This window comes from Vicugna pacos, chromosome 31 (genome assembly GCF_048564905.1).
Source record: "Vicugna pacos chromosome 31, VicPac4, whole genome shotgun sequence".
Lineage (NCBI taxonomy): Eukaryota > Metazoa > Chordata > Mammalia > Artiodactyla > Camelidae > Vicugna > Vicugna pacos.
This window is the reverse complement of record NC_133017.1, coordinates 17,427,438-17,449,979: the sequence shown is the minus strand read 5'-3', so window position 1 is coordinate 17,449,979 and position 22,542 is coordinate 17,427,438. Positions and strand designations below refer to the sequence as shown.

The following is a 22,542-nucleotide window of genomic DNA, read 5'->3' as shown; positions in this document are numbered from 1 at the left end:
AGGTGCAAACAGGTTCCTGGAGGAGATTTTCTGGCAGGTGAGAAAGCTACTTGGGAAAAGCCTGTTCTGATCTGCCAATTAAAATTAATTCAGCAAAAGGATTAGTTCTGCTATATCCTCAACCCATCACACGTAAATCTTCCCTGAGAATGAGCAAATGACTGAAAAAGAAGGTAACTTAAAAGAGCCTTAAAGAGTAAGTTCCAAAAGAAGAATAAAACAAGTTTTCTTGCGGTTGGTAGTAAGTTACCTACAACCTTGTGCTGGGGGTTTCCAGGCCCTACCCAGACCCAAGGGCAGAAGCAGGCTGATCTCTTTGTAAAGTCTGCCATAGACAAGTGCTGTGCGTTTGCTGGCCCAGTCCTCAGGTCTTAGTTTGTTTCCACTTAGATATTCCAACTATAGAAACTGGAAACAAACTACTCAAGGAAAAATATGTATTTATTAAAAAGAAAGTGGCAATTCATGAGAATGGGCTGAGAGAGAGAAATTCCTTTGTCGTCTTGGCAGATCCAGCAAGAAATGACACAGTGTGTTAAGTCCAAGTGAGGATAATTGAATGTCAGGATGCAAAACTGTTAAGATTTTTCCATAAATTAAGTCAGTTTTCCATTCACTTTCTTGGCACTTTAATGATACCTTGATAGAAGGTGAGCCGTTCATTAATGATGACCTGTGTACTATTGCCTGGTACAATCTCATACCAGAGGGAACCTTCTATTGAATTCTAGAATCATTTAAAGCTCCGAGTGCAGCAGTTCCTAATTTAGATTCCCCGATGTGACGGTAGTTTTTAGTCTAGGCATACCTCCTAGATTCTCAGCACAATTCAAAACTGAAAAATCCCGGGGAGCTGTGGCTCACTAATGGACACCAGTGATTCAAATCACTCTCACTTTACAGACTAACAAAACTAGGCCGAGAAAGAAACCCACTCACATTCACTAAGTTTAATGACAACACTCAACTCAATGAAGCACAAAATCAGATAATACATCTCCTGGTAACTAAACTGTCGTTTATTCTATGTCATCCTATTAGAGTACTATTATTTTTACATCAATACTGTGAAAGGCTGAAGATATAGATTAGTAAATAAAAGACAATAAAAGATAGCAGTACAGAAAATACATTTAATAAATTAAAACAAAAAACAAAGATCTGGATAGAGCCAAGAGAACAAGACAAGCCTTTAACCAAAAATTTTTGGAAATACCCAAGGAGCTACTCTTTTGAGCCAAATGCTCTTGATTTCCAGTGACCATATTTAATTAGCACATTAGCCAAGAAAGGCCAGCAAAAGGTTTAATGTTTTAAAAGATAATTTTGTAACACACAAAGTGCTAATTTCAACAGATCCATTAAAATAGAGAGTACACGAGAAAGATCATTAATCAAAGTAATGATCACTTAATCCATATTAATGTTAGATAGACATCAGTGTTTACAGCACTTTTTTGCTAGTGTTTTAAATCTGTACAAACGAGTTCAAATACTTGAGGAGCTAGTTTCTTAAACTTGATAGAGAACCTTCTACAACTCAAATGCTTACCAGCATAAGCACACATGAACTACCTGTATAATAGAAACAGTTGTTCAAATGTTAACAAGATGCTATCTATGGTCCTAAAATAGGCCACTTCTGAAAAGTCTAATAATTGTGCATTATCACAGTAACTCTATACATGTATTACAGTAAACAGAACAGCTATGCAGACGAGCCATACTTGAAGCCCTGGCACTCACGAGTATGAGGTGATCCATCACAGGACATCCATTTCCAGAGCATCAACAATGTGCGCGGCGGAAGGACGATCTTTAGGATCCTCGTTCGTGCACACAGAGAAGAGTTCAATTACTTTCTGGTACGTTTCATCCAGTTCTTCCATGTTCACAGGTGGCCTGGTTCCCAAAGCTGCGTAGTATGCTTCATCATCAAAGTCGCTTTCATCAAAAGTTTTATCTGCTCGTGAAGGAGTTGGAGGTTGAAACAATTAAAATCACTTTAACTCATGGAAAAGCATAGCAACTGCCCAGACTCACCCTCATGAAACAAGAAGTCATCATCCAGTATGCTTCTCATCTCGCACAGGCCATCTCTCCAGCTGCCCTGCCCTGATGCAGTCTAGCTCTTGTCACGCGCGGATAGGTCATCAATGCCACCCCCCTTCCTGTGGTAGCTTTCCAATCTTCTCTGCAAGGGGAGTTTTTAGGGTAACTTTTTGCTCCTCTGGGTTTTCTCAATTTATCTGTCTATTCTCAACTAATCTACATCTCATTTGTATGAGATTAAACCAAGATGGTACCAAATGAATCATCAGTATTAATATAATCTGTATCTCATGCCACTAAATCAAGCAACTTGCTCTTTTAAATTTTAACTTGATAGAGAAAATATCGTTTCACAAGCTAATCTTCAGTTCAAACTGAAGAGACTGGGGTTTATGTTAAAAATATGTAGTCATACCTTCATCATCATCATCATCTGGAAGATTAATGTGTGGAATAGATAAAGTCATCATTTCCCACAGAGTGAGGCCAAAGGCAAATATGTCTGCCTTGTCAGTAACAACGCCGTTCTCCTCCAGAGCCTCCTTGGGTTTCCAAGGCTCGGTGCCAATATAATAGGCCTCAGGGTCCGTCACTGAAACAAGTAAAACACAGGTAGGTGGTCATAAGGGCAAGCACCAGAAACCTCTAAGAAAGGCAAACAAGCCAAAGAAAAATGGGCAAGTGATTTAACAGGTAGTTGAAAGGTCAGTAAATATAGCCGGTAAACATGGAAATACACTCAATGTCTTAAGAAGAACTACCTCTTCCCCATCAGATTGTTAAACATTCAACCAGCTGGTCAGTTGGCAAGGGGGTAGAGAAAGCAATTCTCTTAGAAAGGGGTAGGAACATGGACTGTGGATGTCAAGAGTGCAGACTCTGGAGCCAGACTGCCTTGCCTGGGTTCGAAGACAAGCTGTGTGACCTTGAGGAGATCACTAAATCTCCGTGCCTCAGCTTGTTCATTTTTCACAATATGCTGTCTTTCAGCTAAGAGAAGTCTTTCTTTGCTCCTGATTGCTAAATCAGGGAAAAGGGAAAGTGTAGGGGCTCTTAAAGCTTCTCTGCCCAGGAAAGACATAGGTCCACTCACATTTCCATTTAAATTTTAGAGTCAACTTATCAATTTGATTGAAAAAGTCAGCTAGAAGTTTGATTGGGAATGAATTGAATTTCTAGATCAATTCAGGAAGAACGAACAGTATTGTGTCTGTCAATCCACAATCGTAAACTCTCTCTCCATTTACTTAGCATCTTATTTAATTCTCTCAGTGATGTTTTATGGTGTTCAGTAAAGAGGTCTTTACTTTTTTAATGCAGCTTTATAATACTTAACATCTGGTCAGGAAAACCCCCACTCAACATTCTTCCACGGAATTTTCCTGGCTGTGTTTGAACATGTATCCTCAAGGATAAACTTTACATTTGCTTTGACATGGTTCTAAAATCACACAGATCATACTGGGATATTGTAGAATTTATAGACCTTCTAATTTATTCATTTCTGCTTTCCACTTCTTTTAGGGCTTCATGTTTTTTCTGATTTGACCTGAATACTCAACCTAATTTCAAAAAGGTTAAATAGTAAGAAAGGTTTCCTTTGAGTACTTTTAACCACATCAAATAGGTTTTGACTTGTTCTTACAGCCTCAGTATTTTCTAAATATTATGTAACTGGAATATGACTTCTTTCAGTCAAGAACTATTTACAAGTATTTTAAATTCCTGAAAAAGTCAAAGTTTTTTTTCCAGCTGTACTACCAATTCCTAGATTTATAGCACTGAGCTTAATGAATGTTAACTACTAGACTATTTCTACTTTTAGTAATCTGAGGTTTTCTTTTATAACCTAATATATGGTAAATTTTAATAAATATTCAAATGCATAGAGGCTGAAATTAATACTTACCTCTTCTAACATCTTAGTTTTGTCTATTTGATCTATTAAGGATTGAGAATCCTTATTGAAAAGGTTTATGCTAAAAACCTTATTTTTATTCTTTTTTGACAATTTCTCCTTTCATTTCCTAAAGTTGCAACCTTGTAGCAGTTATCTAGCCTCAGGGTCCACGCCAGCTCTGTCTTTATTAGCGATTACAGACATCATTATAAAGTCATCTATTTATCTTGTCTTTTTCTTTCAATTCAACTTGCAAACTTTTACTTTAGCTAGAAATTAAGGAGTATATAAGTTCTAAACCGTATCATTAGCCTTTCCTGTACCTTATATTTACATAAAGAGGCAAATTTAAATGTTACTTATTAAATAATATGTTGAAATCAGAGGCTTTCTCTTGGAGGCTGGCTTTTGGTTCTCATGAGGAACATATCAAATTCCCTGAGAAGAGAATGGTTAATATTTAGAGAAGAATGAGTTGCCGGGACAGGGGGCCTTTATCAGCACCTCTCCTTCCTGCTCCCACTCCAGGTCTTCTAGCAGTTTCCCAAATCTGGTCACTATGCTGATGCTAAATGAATTCCTTCATAACATCTTATAAAAATGTTACTTTCCATTCCCAGATCTTTTACCACTTAAAAATCCCAGTCCAGGTTAGAAATAGTTTCCATGTTTCTTCAGTTAAAATAATATGTTAATAAGAAATCAGTCGTTTATATTATATATGTGGCAAGGGAAGGGCTGAGGCTGAGTGGAAGAGGGACAGGAAAGAAGGGATATTTTTTATAATTTTTTATTTCTGAAGAATGCGAAAGTATTACTTTTTTAAAATATAAAAATTGGAAATTTAAAGATTGTATAAAAACAATTTTAAAAATTAGAAAACTACTTACCAGTCATATTTTCATCCAATGGTAGGGAGACTCCAACATCACAGATCTTAATTGTTTCAAAATCACCTTTAATAACAACATTTGAAGACTTTATGTCTCCATGAAGTAGTTTCTTTTCTTGGTGCAGATACTAAAATAGTGGAAATTTTAACACATCTGAGCAAAAATACCAACTAATAAAAAAAAAATATGAAAACTGTCTAACAAAAACAACAAATTAAACTCCCTTCCTAACCTGTAGGCTTGTACTTGTCCATCATTTTCAAATTATTTAAAGCTAGAAAAGGGACCATCCCAATCAATCTAGTTCTGCCATATTGACCAGAAATCTGAAGGATTCTTTGGAAATTGATGTCTATTTATAGATAAGCTAACTTTTAATTTTCAAACCATTCTCACATACTTTTACATCAAAGATGCTACTGCAGATTTCAAAATACACTGCAGTTTTACTTCAGGCTAGTAATTTTTAGAAATAAGGTTGTAAACTTCATAACGACACAGAGTTCCCGCAAACAAATTGTTAAGCTAATGCTACACGTAATTCACAAGCAGAGGAGGAAGCATTCACATAATCTTAAGATTTTTGTTTTCTATATCAACCCTTTCTTAGAATTGACACGTTGAGAAGTGATGACATTCTTCCATAACCAAAAATGTCCTGCAAAATTTTTTTTTCCTTCATCAGCATTTGAGCACTTACTTTGTGAGCTGGGCCTAAAAATGACGCAGAGACAATTCTTTGTATTTAACTTGGAACACTTACTGTATTTAAGTGTTTCTGATCATAAATTGAATATGTTCAGAGATATATATATAGCGTAACTTATTAACTCCATTATATACATACATTTGAAATAATTATTTATTAAATAATTCAAATTATTAACATAGCTTATCCTCCCCATTTAAAATTGATTTTTCTATACACATTATATATATTTGGAAATATTGCCTTTTTCCAGTTTCATATTTCATGAATCAACTTGCAATTCTTAACATGTAACTTTGACATCAGTATCACTAGGTAATCCATTTTTCAGTCATCTAACAGTTTTCTGGAGCCATAATTACTTGTTTCAGTTATTTAGGATACAGAATTCTTTTACTTCTTATAGTGTGTCTAAGCAAAGGCACAAGAATTTGTTTGCATAACACTGAGAATGCTTTTCATTTTACCTACAGAGGTACATTCATGATGTCCCAAATTTAACATCCCACAAAGCAATCTTTGAAAGACTTGTTTACAACAACAGAGGGTCAGAGTACATCCCCAGGAATTGTGACTCCATGTGTGTTACATTAACTAATCCAACTAAACCTAATGTGTGATCTCTAGTAGCAAAACTACCTGACTTGGGATATTTCAGGCTATGTGAAGGCCTCAAGCAATACTTAGCTGATCAAAGCAAGTAAACAGTGCACTCTTCAATATGAGAGATTCTATAAAGACTTTAACTTAAGGCAACACCCTCTTTTGGGGAAAAAAGAATTCCACCTTGTAATTATGTATATAAAGTATTTAGTCTTTTCATGTTCCACAAAACTCATTCAAAATATACCACACAGTTACCTTTAACCCTCTTGCCATGTTCAAAGCAACTTTTAAAATTATGGCTGCTGGAAAAGGATCTTGGCTATCTTTATTTCGTTCTTCTATTAAGTCATTCAGAGACTTTTCACCTCCGTATTCCATAGCAAGACAAAGACTACCATCGCTGGCTTCAGTGAAAGCACGATAACCTTAAGAAAACATGACATTTCCTTACTGGAATAGGGAAGAACAGCGTTTAAGTTTTCAACAGTAATGTGATTGAAAATGGATCTGGATTAACACTGACAGATATACAATGAAACAGCTATTATTTACAAAACGAATTAAGTGGATCTGATGTAAAATGCCTTCATGTTTGCCAATCATAACACAAATTGAATTATTTTTTAATACTCTATGCCTTCCTTAAATATAAGTTTCACCAGCCCTACTTATATTAAAAATGAAAACAAGGAAATTACATAAACAAAGATCATTTTTTATTCCTCAGTTCCCCATAGTACCAGCATGATGATAACCATATCTATTCCCATGAAGTTTTAAAGATACACTTCAGCATCTAAAAATGCACACTTATTTTTATTTTAAAATGGTCACATTAATTTGATTCTTGACAATCTCCATCACTATCCTCTTCATTTTTATTAGTGAAACTAGTTAAGAAATTATATATAAACTGTCTCTGGATAAACAGAATACTATACCAGATGCTGCTACCAAATAAATCTCAACTTACCTACAATGTTTGGATGATTAAGGCTTTTCAAAATCTTAGCTTCATCAGTTAGTCTCTTTTGATACAAACTTTGATAATGATCATTACATCTGGGATTGATCTTTTTCACAGCCCAAGGAGAATGAGACAAACCTCTTGGAGATCTTAAAAAATAATCAAAAGTGTACAGAAAGGTTAATAACCATAATACATTTCAAATGACTAATAAGAACTTCCAAATTTTGACAAGGACTCGACAGGAATTTGCTTTTTAAATATATATATATATATTTAAAATATTTTAGACTATCACCACTTCTGTTACATATCCTTTTTAATTGGGATACACATAGCCGATAAATCTATTGATTACAAAGAAAAGTCCGGTATCTATTACTGGAGGGGAAGGGTTAAAAAGAGAAAACTAGAAGGAAAAAGATGAAATGTTATAAAGCTTCAACTCTAAACTTACTTTTCTAATTTTTCCATTCAAGTATGTCACACTACCAACTCCTTAAAAAGCTTTTAACCACATGTACCAGATACGAGTTATAGAATGTTAAAGTAATAAACTTTAACGTCTTAGAAACTTAAACGAAGAGATGTACAAAAAACATTTGGCTCATATATAATCATGCAAAGAGTAACAGACTGTTCTTCACCAAAAAATACTGCACCTCTACAGACTAACCAATCCATCTTATATACCTCTCACCATATCCTCAAAGACATGTGTTTAAGGCAATAATAATAAACAAATAAGGAAAAATGTAAATGGCCTATTTTCTAAGAAAACTCAGCCATTTTAAGAATATTTAAGGTATAAATGTTTTGAGGCCTAAATAAAGAGACAGGTAGAGCAGTCAGGGAAAGGTCTGCGCACCTGAGAAGGCAGGCATTTATGAGTACAGCAAATTATGAAGGACAAAGTACATGCAGCATACGAGCACAAGAGCTAGCACAAGAGCCTCAAAAGTTAAAGATCAAAAGTTCAACCATAAGAACATGAAACAACAAACTGAACCAAAAATCCACTTAGCTCTGTACTACCTCATGAGCACAGCTCTATGCTTGCAAGACCTTTTCTTAAAGTCAAAAAACATATTCAAAGGATCATTAGATTTCTTAATTCATATACATCTATCATGCGTAAGTTTATCTAAAACTTCGTTTTAAATATCAGTTGCATTTAAGGATGACCTCTTCCATGTCATTTTAATATGAAAAAGATATTTTTCAACTTTCAACGGGTACTCTGTAGCTCTCAAACACTTAGAATTCAGTGAACAAGTCCATCTTCACTTTTGCCATAACATATCCTAATCTACAGAATGGCAAGAATGTATTTACAAAATCTGAACAAAACTTTGCCAAGCTAAAAGCTGGCTCACTGAAAATACTAATGAAACAAGCAAGTTTCCACTGAGATTGCACAAGGGAAAAAAAATAAAAGGAGGCATAAATAATGTTGCAAACAAAAATGGGGACATAACTACACACTCAGAGATTTAAAAATATAAATGAATAAATACTAAAACTTTTAAGCCAATAAAAGACAAATTCTTAGAAAAATCTCAGAAAACTGATGAAAGAAGAAATGTAATCAAGAGCTTACAATTTTCCCACAAGAAATACAAAGCCTAGATAATTTTATAGGTGAGTTTACTAAACTTTCAAGGAACCTGTCATTCAATATCATATGAACTGTTCCAGGGAATAGAATGAAAAGGAACTATAAGTCTAGTATAGTGTTAATGTTTTAAAAAATCAAACAGGGACAGCAGAAAAAAGAAAATCACAAGCTAATTTCACTTATATCATAGATGGAAAAATTCTAAACAAATAGCAAAATGAATCCATCAGTTTATTTAAAAATGACACATCACAACCATGTTGGGTTTAATCTAGCAATGCAAATTTGATTTAACATTAAAAAATATAGACTTCTGGACTAAAATGATAGCTTGAACACACACATATATTTTGATCCCTCGCAAGCCCTACTTAAATGAAAGCAAATGAGTATTTTAGGACATATGTCCATTGACAAGGATAGAAATAATGAAGAAGAAACAATAGCAACAAACTTTTGGAATTGTGAAAAGCAGATGACAGTAACTGACTTAAAAGGCCCAATGAACTTCTTGAAAGTTATTTAAAAGCAGATGGATTCCTAGATACCCTCCCAGTTCTATATCACCAGGTAGGTGCACATCTCTAGTCCCCAGCTTCTGAAGACTGAAGACTGGCCTTGAGAGGGGGAAAAAGCAGTTCTTCAGCCTGAGGTTGACTGACATAGCTGAGAAGCTGTGAACCACACAGGAACAGAGTCATTCATGACCACATGCAAACTAAATGCTCAGTGAGTTTACACATACACCTGTGCCATCAACAGCCAGATCAAGACATAGAACACTTATAGAACCCCCACAAGACATAGGATGCCATCTTAGAAAGGAAAGCTTTCAGATAATTAATTAAAAACAAGACAGCCAAAAATGAAAAAAATCAATGGAAGTATCAGAATATGAAGTTGAGGAAATCTCCCAGAAAACAGAACCAAAAGAGAAAGAGAAAAATAGAAAAATGGACTCTCCCCACCAAATAAAAGGTAGATCAGACATCAGTCCAGTAATTTCAACATCCATCCAAATAATAGGAGTTACAGACAAAGAACAGAAAAATAGGGGTGAAAACGATCAGAGTAATTTTAAAAAATAATTTCTCAAAAATTAAAGAACAGGAATTTTCAGATTCCAAGAAGCCCACACCCATGCATGTCATTGTGAAAGTCAGAACACTGGTGACAAACAAAAGATCATACAAGGTTCCAGGACAGGGGGAGGACAGAGAACATAAAATTCCCAGATAAAGAGAATCAGCAATCAGAAGGGCTTCAGCATTCTCAACAGCGACAACTGAACGATGTTCTCAAAATTCTGCAGGAAAATTATTTCCAAAAGAGAATTCTAACCCAGAAAAACAAAAAGGGCCATTCAAGTATGAGGGCAAAATGAAAACATTTTCAGAAATGTAAATTCTCAAAAAAGTATCTCCTATGCATCTTTTCATGGGGAGCTACCAGATGTCCTCAACCAAATTGAGATGTAAACCAAGAAACACTAAGACGTAAGATACAGAAAAACAGAGGATCCAATTCACCAGAGAACCGGAGGAAATCTCCAGGCTACCAGCAAAGGGAAAATCCCAGGCTGCCAGGGCCTCACCATGGGGACTGGGAGGATCAGGCAGGAACTGCCATTTTCAGGGTCAGCCACTTGAAGCTTTCTAATTAAGTCACATACAGTATAACTTTGTTAACAACACATTTCACATTTTAAAATATTTTTTAAAAAAGGAAAAGAATGAGCATAGCCGTGAACCTGTGAGAAATCTTTTCTTTCAAAATAACTTAGACAAGAGCCTTGGACATTAAAAAATGAAAAGTTCACAAAACTAATAGCACACAAACACACAAAGGGAATGCAAAAATGCTTCAAGAATATCCACTTACATATAAACGCAATGCTATTCTCATTTCATTAGCTTTTTATTAAAATAAGTATTTCTATTTGGAAACAATATAAACCTAGAGAAGCTAACGGTATGCTGGGTTGGACTAGTCAGGGTGTTCCAAGAGCGCATTAAGCAATACACAATGGTTTAATTGTTTGCCACTTACTAGGTACAGAGTAATGAATAAAAGAAAGAACTTTTTAAAAAAATGTGTTTGTTGTCATGTATAATATTATTAGCTATTAGCACCTACTCTACTATTTCATTTTTCTTTTAATACAATTTTCATACTTTAAAATTGTGCATTTTTGTCCTTCTTAATAAACAATGACATAAGAAATAAAAACTTTTACTTCTTCAGAAGAGAATGCCTTCTCCAGGCAGAAGGGATTAATGGTCACTGACATCCCCCACAACTCTCTGAAGTTTTCCTACTGAGAATCCTGTGTTATTATCACACAGAAACCCTTTTCCTCTGTTCTCATCCCTTCCTACCCAAGCCAAGGAAAAATTATAAGGTAAAATTAGTTCTCCTTTAACTTCAGGAGGAGGCTAGGAGAACGTATACCAGGCAGAGCTCTGGTAAAGTTATGCACATACCCCAAGTCTAAATATTTGAATTTTCACATTCCTTTTTGTCTTCAAGTATAGTGGAACAATATATAGTTCCACGTAAAAACGTTAATCTGAAATCTCACACTTACCTTTTCATAAGGTAGACATTTACCCCAGTACCATAGCCAAGCTTTTGCATAAACGGAGAAGCAGGAATGTTTATACATGGAGTTAAACATAATGCTGAATGTTGGAAAGAGAAATAAAAAATAAAATTAGTATTTGCAAAGACCTCTACAAATGCATCCTAACATCCTGAATCTATTGTTAAGAATGTTAACTGGCGAAGGCTTTTGGAGAGCAATTTGACACTATCTGTCCTCATTTTAAATGGATGCCCTTTGACCAAGTCTAGTTTTGGGGCGCTATCTTACAGCAACATTAAAGCAGGGGTCAGCAAATGGCCTGTTTTCATATGGCCCACAAGCTAAGAATTGATTTTTACATTTTAAAAGGTTGTTAAAAATAAAGACGGTCTCCTGGTTGAATCCTTAGATTTCAAAGAAAATACTAGCAAACTGAATCTAGCAATGTATAAAATACATCATGGCCAAACTGGCTTTATCCCAGGAATGAAAGATTGATTTGAGATTTGAAAATTAACATGTGAACACCATGTGAACAAAATAAAAAAGAAAACTTTATCGTAATATAATCTGAAAAGCACTGGACAAAATTCAATACTCAATTCATGATAATAACCAGGAATAAGAGAAAAATTCCTCAAACCAATAAAGGGAATCTGTGAAAAACCTACATCTAACATAATACTTCATCAGGAACAAGGCAAGTATGTCCACCATTCCCCTTCTACTCAAATTATCCTGGAGCCAGGGCCATAAGGAAAGAAAAAAGAAAGTAATAAAGACTGGGGGGCAAAAACTGTCTTTATTCATCTACAACATTACCAGCTATGTACACCATCCTAAGCAATCTACAAAAAAGCTAATAGAATAAGTAAGTTCAGCCTGGTTGTAGGATACAAGGTTAATATACAAAAATCCATACACTAAAAATGAACAACACAGATCTTCTCCTATGTTATCTTCTAGAAATTTTATAATTTTAGCTATTTTTTCATATGATGTGAGTTCAGGGTCAATTTGCATATGGATATGCAATTGTTTTTATTGGTTGAAAAGATTATCCTTTGTCCACTGAACTACCTTGGAAAATATCTTTCCCTCACAAGAGCAATGCATGTGTGAGAAGAGGGGAAAGGTACAGTAGTTCCTTACTGGTCCCAGTGAAGTTGATTCTTCACCAAAGAGAACCTACAAGTCTGTTAGAATGTCAGTAAAATGAGCTCGTAGATGATCAAACCCTGGCCTACAAAATAAGTCTTATTTCTTAAGATCAATACTATAAAGAGGACTCATACTGAAACGGCTTGTGTATGAAAGATCATAATTAAAGGACCAAACTAAAATAATACAAAAACATTTCTGATAGCAATGACCATGAAGAAAGGTTTTCTATCTATCGTACCAGATTTCTTTTTTTCAAGTAATTTGCTTGGTGTCTTGAAATTATTGGTTTCTTCCATTGTAACGATCACTTAAGGTCCTATGATGAAAATAAACAGAAAAGTTACACTGCAGTTATAAAGAACATCTCTCTCATTCATGAAGAACAAATTCCTGTAATACTATCACTCATTTACATAAAATTTGAGAACTGAAGAAGATCACGACAAATATCTAGTCCAATTTTATTTACAATGAGAAAACTGAAACCCAGAGAAGTACAATTACATACCCAAGGTCATGGTGTTAATGACTGTGGGGCTTTTTGGTTTTAATTAATAAGTAATAGACACACTTGGTTAAAAAAAATCACCTAGTACCCTGCCACACCTCCCGGGAGTAGTCATTAACAGGTCTTTTACATCCTTTAAAGAGAGTGTCGATGCAAGTAGCATTATTCAGAACAGCCGAAAGGGGAAACAGAAATAGCTATCAGATGATAAATGAATTTAAAAAAAGATTATTCAGTCATAAAAGGGGATAAAGCACTGATACACACTACAACGTGAAAGAACCTTGAAAACATTATGCTCAGTGAAAGAATCCAGACACTAGAGGCCACATACATGACTGCTTTTACACAAAATGTCCATAATAGGCAAATCCATAGACAGAAAATAAGTAAGTAGTTGCCAGGGGCCAAGGGGAGGAGAGAATGTGGACTGACTGTAAGTGGATGTGGGCTTTCTTCTCTGGGTGATGAAAATGTTCTAAAATTAGGTAGTGGTTTAATATAGTCAATTCTAACTATTCAAAAAAACATTGAATGGTGCACTTTTAAAGAGTCAATTTTATGATATGTGAATTATACTTCAACAAGCTGTTATTTTTAAATTGTCTATGAAAATATAAAATCTAGACTGCATACACAAGCAAGTTAGTCCAAGCTTTTTATTTGTTCTGTAACATATTTCTTAAAGAATCTTTATTTTTAAATTTTAATTTTTCTTTAAAAAAAGTTAGGTTTCATATTAGATTTATTGTAAAGCAAACTGTTCCTACATGTCTAGAAGCTCATTTGGATTGTCCACAAAAAACTGGGAGGCAGAGAGAATATCTGCTTAAATGTTGTGTAGCGCCCCTAAGACCCCTTAATAATAGCATCTTTAAAAACTCTGTGCCAGGAAAAAAAAAAATCAGCAAAGGCCCAGCTTCAATTGTCTATTATTCAGGAGCCTATTCACTTTTTTAAATGTAGCTACAATCACCACCGTCTTCAGATTTCCCTGAATTTAACTGAAGATCCCCTTCTCATGCATTTGCCAAAAACGTTCTAATTTAATCAAGCGACATGTTTCACTAACAGGAAAGAACAAGTTTCAGATCTTTGGGAAAAGATAAACTATGTTAACAGAGTAGGTTGGAGGAGGCATTTCTACTTTGGAACTAATTTCTCCTGTGAGATTCTGATTCCGCTTCTTCCATCTCCAGCCTTCCTCAGAGGAAGCTGGGAAGGAGCACCTTGAGGCTCTAAGACTTCTCTCCACCCGTGGGAAGCTACTGTTCCCTCAGTCATCACACACGTATGCAGCACGTACCGCACTAGTCACTGGAGACACAGCATCAAACAAGACCCAAACGAAGAGTAAGATAAATATATAAAATAATGATACATAGTCAGGGAAAATATACACCAATGAAGGGAGGCAAAGGGACTTGAAATCTGAGTTAGGGTGGTCAAGGGATGTCTCTTTGAAGGAAGTGAGAGAGCAAGCCCAAACAAGTATCCAGGGGAAGCTGGCCAGACAGAGGAAGCTGTAAATACAAAGGCCCTGAGGCAGAAATGTTCAAGAAAAAGTCTAAGAGGGCAGAGCTAGCAGGAGGGAGAAGGAAACGAAGTCAAAGTCTGGGGATGGAGGATGGCAAATCACACAGAGCCCTGCCGCCATCATGGCCTTGGCTTTTATTCAGAGCTTTAGTCACAGTAAGGATTTCAGCTTTTACTGGGAAATGGGAAGCTATTAGAGGGTTTTGAGCAGAGGAGTGATATACTCTGTCTTACGTTTCAATAGTGTTTATTAACTGACTTGTGTTTATTAACTGAAGGGGAAGGGTGGAGGCAACCAGATCAGTAAGATGGCTATTTCAACAATCAGAAGAGAGAATGGTGGCTTGCATCAGGATGGTAGCAGTAGAGGTGGTGAGAAATGGTTGGGTTCTGGATATTTTGAATCTGGAACCAAAAGGATTTCCTGTTTGGACTGTTAGAAATGAGAGAAAAGTCAAAGATAGCTCCAAGTTTTCAGACTGAGTAACTGAAAGAACAGAGGTGCCTCTGTTGAAACTGGGAACTCAATTTCGAATGCCTAATTAGACATCCAAGGAGAAATGTGAAATAGGCAGCTGGATATGGGTCTGGAATCCAAGCCAAAGATACATATTTGTGGAATATCAGGATGTATGTGGTATTAAAGCCAAGAGACGAGGTAAAATAGCTTAGAAAACAGAGCCCTGAGGAATCTCACCTGGAGAAATGAGGAACAAAAACAGCAGCCTGAGAAGGGACCAGAAAAGTAGGATGCAAATAACCGGGCAAGTATGGCCTCCTGGAAATATTACTGCCTTCTGTGTCCCACTGCCTTCCCCACTCAGCATTAAGGAGGATTTGATACTGAGATAGGCTGGGGCCCGGTACCCGCTACTGGAGTGCCTACTCTTGCACCTGGGGGCAATTATGAACAAAAAGATACAAAAAGGCCACAAACCAACGGCTACTTCTGAGGTGCCGGGAGCAAAAGCAGGGTTCTCTGCATGATCCCTGCACACAGCACCACCAAGGGTGGGCAGACACCTAAGTCACCCCTCCGGCCTGACCCTCTGATCTGTCTCACCCTCACGCCGTTTAAGGAACCAGCCTGCCCCCCCCCCCTGCAGAGTGAGCAAGGCCACCTGTTACTTGTTTTCACTCCCTGGCGCTGTAGCAGGAGTTCCAATAAAGCCTTGCCAGAATTCCTCAACTGACCTGACCTCTCTCATCGATTTCTATTGATTAAAGAGTCCAAAGACCCGAGAGAGTGCTAAAAGTAAAATCTCTCTCCAATTAAAAATACCCAAGTTTAAACAGAAGACTTTTAACATTTCATTACATTCAGGATGCTGTAGAACTCAGTCCCACCTTCCACTCCAACCTACTTACACCTAAACATATCATATCCTATCCACTTCACAGTTGTCTAAGGCAGCTTTTTTCACGGTTTAGGCCTTAGTCTTCTGACAGATGGCTTCTGGCCACTGGCCCAAACTCCATCTCAGACTTTGTATACACTGTATACACATTCTATATATATCAACTGCTAAACAGCCAGACTATTCTAAAAGACGAGGTTCTTAGAAAGCACAAAATTGTGAATATCTTAGACGAAGATATGTTAGAAATGAGAGTAATATGAGCGTGGGCAGAATTTCATAGTTTGTTGAGTACTTAGGACATTTTTTAAGTCAACAGGGCTCAGCAAGCTAATCCACAGATCTACTGGATCAAAAGTCAACAACTTTTGGACCCTAAGTCCCCTTAGGACTAAAAAAATACATGAATACTAGTGGCAAAGCTAAAGTGTAGATATGCAGCAGAAAAGGGGAAAAAATGGGAGAAAAAAATAAAGACACTGAGAAAAGAGAAGCATAATAGAAAAAGTAGGATGAACAAGAACAGGAAAGTTCAGATCAGATTATTTCTAAGGTCCTTTACACCTTACACCCTCAGTAGGATTCCCTGAGGCAGATGCATACTGTTTATCCTGGGACCCAGGAGCTTATAGAAGGCTGGCTGCTAAAAATCCTTCCTTCACCTGCTCAGTCGCCTAACTTCAAAACTGGAAGCAACGTTAGTTGAAAGGTTCAAAGGAGGGCACTATGTTTCATACCCCTCTCAAGCCCCACCCCCGTCCATTCCCACTAGAAATCTTTCACCCGGTGTCGCCTCCGCTATGAGCTGGAACCGAGACTCACTCGGCTGAGCTAAGGAACCACAGCCATCAGGCACAAGCCCCAGTGTTTGGATCTGGTCCACAATAAAGGTATCCCCTAAAGACTGGGCCCTCGGCTCAAGCAGAGACCTGGGCCTCCCAACAGCCAGCTGCAAAGCCATTAAAAACAATAGCAGCATGCGAGATCAGGGCTTCCCCCACCCGTCTCAACACCGTCTTCTCCTACGGAGCTTCCGTAAAAAGTACAGGCTGTCAAGCTTTCGCTTCGAGAAAAGGGCAATTTCTTTCTTGAAATCCCCACCCTAACCCGTGATTCAGATGCGCGCTCGGGTTTGGGTTGCAAAGATGATTTCTAAGACAACCCCCAGTTCGACCCCATACTCCCAACGTCTTTGACCTTCCTTCCAGGCCCCCAGCTGTCACGAAAGCAAACGCAGAGTCCTCGGCTGGAGGGGGACGCGCAACCCCCGGCCGGGCCCGCGCGCCGGCAGGACCCGCAGAAGCTCGCCTTACCGGAGCCGTGCAGGGCGGCGACGAGAGATCCAGGCCAAGGCTGTCTTGCAAACTGGTCCCAAGTGGCCCCCAACAACAAGCCGCCGCTCACTCAGCGCCCCACCCACCAACACACGCTCTCGGCAACTGTCGCCGCGACCAGAACCCTCCCAGCTTTGAAAAGCCCGCGCTCCGCCCCTGCGTCGGCCGCGAACTACGGGGTGGCGCGAAGGACACACCAAGCCGTTCCTGCTTTTTCCGCTCTTTCCAGTCGCTTGCTGGTCCCGTTATACTACCCAATAGGGGAATTTTGAAGCTAAATAAAAGGAAGAGACGCGCAAGAGAAGACAAAGTGATTTCTACAGCCACTGTCAGCCCTTCACAGGGACAATGCTAGTTAACAAAATTTATGCCTGCATTTAAGGCTGAAATGCTTCCCCAGTTGCAAACACTGTGTCCAGAAGGTGTAATGATTATTATATAAATGTTATTACATATTTATTTGGCCTTGAAACACTATAACTAAAGATGCATTAGCCTCGGGTAGCAATCATTTTTGGCTGAGAAGAAAACAGATATTCAGAAATTTTGGTAACTCTTGTAATCACCACATTCAGTTCAACATTTGTTCATTTATTCAACAAATACTTGCAGAGCACCTTTTAAGTGCCAGGTGTGTATCGAATGCCCACTGCAGAGAATATACCATAGTAGTCACTCCAAGGGGCACAAAGATGAGTAAATTAAGACCTTCCTCCTGTTCAGGAGAAGCTTAGAGTCTATGCAGTCCAGGCTGGGGAAGCCGGGAGCTCCCCAAGAAAAGAACACGCGTGCGCACAAACACACATACACAGCATAATACAAAAGAGACCATTAGTTAGGTCACTATGATCAAAAACCACATTTTTTTCAAATGAGGAAACGATGGCACCGAGAGTTTAAGTAATTTGCCTAGAGTCACAGAGCTAATAAACCATAAAACCAGGATTTAAACTCATGTTAAACTTGGACTTTCTCTTTAACAAATGTGTTCAAGATTTCTTCCACCTTGCGCGCGTGCGCACGCACACACACACACACCCCTCCACCTCCAGAGCCTTCCCATTCTTGGTCACCACCCTCTCCTAAGCAGAAATGGTTTCACTGCACCTTCCTTCTATTCTCATTCTAATTTTTTTTGTGGAGGCATAATAGAGACTGTATCATCTTTTTAAAAAATCTATAATTTTCTATACTTTTTATTAAGTCCTCCATTTTTACAAGCCCTCTGTTTTCTATTCTCAAGGCTAATCAAGTCCTGCCGAAAGCCAGAGCCTGAGAGCTTCTTAATTAACCACTGCTTGTGCCAAGAAACTCTAGGGAGATGAGGATATTGACACAGGTGTAAGATGAGGCAGAAAATTTTCACAGGAATGAAGGCTCTTGGGTAAAGACTTATAACCATCCTGTTCCCCATCTTGTAACCATAAAAGTACCTCCAGGGATTATCTGAAGAAACATCTGAACTTTACAAGCTTAATGTTACTGCCTGTAAAATGTAATCATTAATCTCAAAATCTTGCACACCAGTCAGTTGTCAGGGAAACAGCTTCCAGCCTGAATAGGTTATTTCTCCAGTGTATGTATAAATAGCCTGGATTCCTTGGCTCAAAGGAGACCCAAACTCTGTATTTGACTCTTGGCTGGTTGTGCCCAAAGGAACATCTGCATCGTTGCCTTTTTACGGCATAAACTCCACCTTCTGCTCCATTCAGGGCCTCCCCTCTTGGCTTTCCTCTAGTTTGAGTTCCTCCAGCTCCTATTCCGGTCTCCAGTTATACTAAGTTAAGGGTACTTTCCAGAACACGCAGGTTTTCTCTTATGTCTCCAGCACATGCATGTGAATTCCTTTCTGCCAGGAAGCCCTTTCCCCCTCCCTCACTAGATCAGCATCTCCTCATCCACCAGCACTCAGCTCAGGTGCTGCCTGCCCTAGGACACACTCTCTAATGCCCCAAGTCTATGTTATTCCTCCTCCAAGCTCCCAGAATGCTTTCCAATTCTCCTTGTCTTAGCATATATTTCAGTGCATTGGAATTTCCTCTCTACTTGTGTCTTCTCCCACTAGAGCACCAGCTCTATATGCCTCCCCCACCTGCCTAAGTGAGTGCTCAGAAATGCTTGGTGAATACATTAGTGAATGGCAAGATGGATAAACACTGTTGCATATAGAATTTCATCTGTCCTTCAGTGACACAGAATATGCCAGTTAACCTGGGAAACTGGTCCAAGCTGATAACTTAAATGTCTTAGCAATGGTCCCTGAATCAATGTTTGCTGACTGGTATGGATTGAATGCTTGTGTCCCCCTAAAACTCATATACTGAAGCCTTAACCCCAACTCTGATGGTATTTGGAGGTGGGCCTTTGGGGAGATAATTAGGTTTAGATGTGATGATGAGAGTGAGGCCCTGGTCCAATGGGATAAGTGTTCTTGTAAGAAGAGACACCAGAGAGCTCTCTCTTTTTCTCTCTCTCTGCCGTGTGGGGACACAGTGAGAAGGTGGCTGTCTGCAAGCTAGGAAGAGAGCTCTCAGCGTTGAGAGGAACTGTTGGGCTTTTTGAGATGTGGAAATGCCTCTGCGTCATCCCATTCCAGGGAGAGGACTTCAGACATGCCACACAGTCCTAGCTTTCAGGAAACTCTTCCTAATAGTGGAATAAAACTAGACGTATCATTGTAAACTCTAGCCTAATGGCAACATTTAACAGTATTTTTAATGCAACTACTTTATGCCAGACACTGGGTTACACACTGGAGAACCAACATTAGGTGAGATCAACAGCTTGGCCCTTTTCCACAGAACTTACCATCTACTGGAGAAGGTAGACAGTATATGGTAACCAAGCAGGACCCCATGGGACCTTCTCAGGACAGATCCCTCATGTCCTCCACCTGCCTCTTGTCTGTAGAAACTTTAGCCTTCTAGGCCTTCCCCAAGTTCCAAAAAGTAAATTTAACCAGAGAAGTGAGAAAATGCAGAAAGAAAGGAAAACAGTTCAAGCAAGACAAAATAATGAGTTTAGCCATTAAACAAAGTCAAGGATCTTTAGTTCCTCCTTAAGAGCTACCTATAAATAATACTGAGTCACGTCCTTTGAGCGTTTTGCAGGTCCTGAAACACCCACCAGGTGGCAGACTTTAACTGTATGCTGCCCACAAGCATGAAGACCTCAGACTGGTTGGAACCAGAAAGTTGATGATGTTGATTCCTGGTGACCTCACCACCAACCAATGAGAAGAATGTCCACAAGCTGATCACACACCCATGACCCCTGCTCCCTCACCCTGTCTTTAAAAACCTTTCCCTGAAAGCCTGCAGGGCGTTCTGGCCTTTTAGCACTGGCTGCCCTGGACGCCTTGCTTGGTGCCTTGCAATAAACGCTGCACTTTCCTTCACCACAACTCAGGGTCAGTATATTGGCTTTACTGCACTTGGGGAAGTAGACACAATTTTGCTTTAGTAACAAAATGAGTAATTAAAGCACCTGCAAATGGTGATCAAGACCGAAGAGGGCATGTGCAGGATCCTCTGACAGAGAATGATGGGTGTTTGTGTAGCGGGTAGTCAGTCAGAGATGCTTTATCTGAGGAGGTGGTTTTAAACTGAGACTTCAGGGATCAGAAGGAGCCAGTCTCATGAGGAGCCAGGGGAGGAGCCTTCCAAGCAGCAGGGACGGCTATAGCAAAGGCATTGGAGTGTGGGGGACAGAGGAGAATGTAGGGTTCCTGGGACACAGTGGGAGGTGGGCAAAAGTGGCCCAGGATGAAGCTGGAGAGGTAGGTGTCCTCAGTGCAAGAAGAAGTCATTGAAGAATTTTAACAGGAGAATGACATGGTCTGATTTTTAGTTTAGGAGGATCACTCTGGCTGGAACATTTAAAAAAAAATGACTCTGGAGAAATTGGACATCCATAGGCAAAGAAGGAAAAAAAAGGAAAAAAGAATCTTTACCTAAACTTCACCTTATAAAAAAATTAACTCAGAAGAACATTATCCACACCCTAGAGATATATACACGTGAGCGCCAAAAGACGTGTACATAATTGCTTATAGCAGCATTATCTGTAATAGCAAAAGTGGGAAACCACTCAAATGTCCATCAACAGTAGAAAGGCTAAATAAATGGTGGTATATTTATACAGTGGAATATTATACAGCAATGCCACTGTCTCCACCAACTGCAATTAACTTCACAGTGTTGAACAAAGAAGCTAGACACAAAAATATAATACTGCAGAATTAATTCCATTTATAGAATGCTCAAAAACAGGCAAAATGAAACCATACTATTTACAAGTGCATCTTTTTTGTTGTTTGTTTTGTTTGAGTTTTTTATGGTGGGGAGATAATTATTTAGTTAGTTTTTTATAGGAAGTACTGGGGATTGAACCCAGGACCTTGTGCATGCTAAGCATGTGCTCTACCACTGAGCTGTACCCTGCCCCCACCCAACAAGTGCATGTTTAACTGGCAAAAAAAAAAATTTTTTTTTAAACCACCGAAGTTACGACCATAAAAATCAGATTTGTTGTCACTTAGGGGGAAGGGGGTGAAAAGTGACTGGGAGGAGAACCAGGAGGGCTCCTGGAATGCTGACATTCTAGGTCTCAACCTGGGTGATGCCACGTGAGGGCTTGCTTTGATGAGTCATTGGGCTGAATGCTTTGCTTTGAGTGCTTTCTGTATTTTTGTTATATATTATGATAAAGGAGCTTTTAAAAAAGTAAAGGAAGTAGAAGAAAGTGTATGATGGAAGGGAGCCTGGGATGTTTGGTAGCCTATGACAGTGGACGTCGTGAGTGGGCTCTGGCTGTAAACTGGAAATTGCCAATGAGATGTACTTGGTGCAATCTGAAAGGCAGAAGGGAGAGGGGACTCCTTTCCTGCCCTTTACCTATGTCCCCAGGCAAGGAGATTTGGGGGATTTAGGGGTTTCAGTAGCTGTGTTCTAGTACCAGTTACTCACTCTGTGGGTCTGCATTTGGCAGTGATGGTCTCTCAACCCCTGGGTCACGGCCTCAGTGGTTATTCTTGAATGTGACATTCCTAGTCTCAGTTTCCTGCCTGGCAATGGGCACAGATATGTAATCCTCATAAAGGGAAGAGGGAGAGTGATTAAAGAAAATAGTAATACAGTCCATCACAGTATCCTAGAACTCTTTATAACTGTGGGGGAGCGGGTAGCTCAGTGGTAGAGCGCATGCCTGGCAAGCATGAGGTCCTGAGTTCAATCCCCAGTGCATCTATTTAAAATAAATAAATAAATAAGTAAACCTTATTACCTCCCCCTCCTCGAAAAAAAAATTAAATGA

At 38.6% G+C, this 22,542-nt stretch overlaps 1 protein-coding gene across 1 annotated transcript; it reads right to left on the bottom strand.

Annotated features, from left to right (window-relative positions):
- Positions 1-998: 998 nt before the first annotated feature.
- PBK (PDZ binding kinase) lies at positions 999-17,369 on the bottom strand. Its single transcript, XM_006203200.4, has 8 exons — positions 17,209-17,369; positions 12,732-12,809; positions 11,333-11,426; positions 7,134-7,276; positions 6,416-6,585; positions 4,843-4,972; positions 2,468-2,644; positions 999-1,963 (listed from the first exon to the last, which is right to left on the bottom strand). Exons 2-8 carry the CDS (start codon positions 12,787-12,789, stop codon positions 1,764-1,766), a joined length of 972 nt encoding a protein of 323 aa, XP_006203262.1. The 5' UTR covers positions 12,790-12,809; positions 17,209-17,369; the 3' UTR covers positions 999-1,763.
- Between the last annotated feature and the right edge of the window lie 5,173 nt (positions 17,370-22,542).

Coding starts and splice junctions, on each gene's coding strand:
- PBK (XM_006203200.4), bottom strand. CDS start 12,789: ATGGAAGAAACCAATAATTTCAAGACACCAAGCAAATTACTTGAAAAA. Junction 7,277..11,332: donor AATGTCTACCTTATGAAAAG/GTAAGTGTGAGA, acceptor TTATTTTTTAAG/ATCTCCAAGAGGTTTGTCTC. Junction 6,586..7,133: donor TAATCATCCAAACATTGTAG/GTAAGTTGAGAT, acceptor TGTTTTCTTAAG/GTTATCGTGCTTTCACTGAA.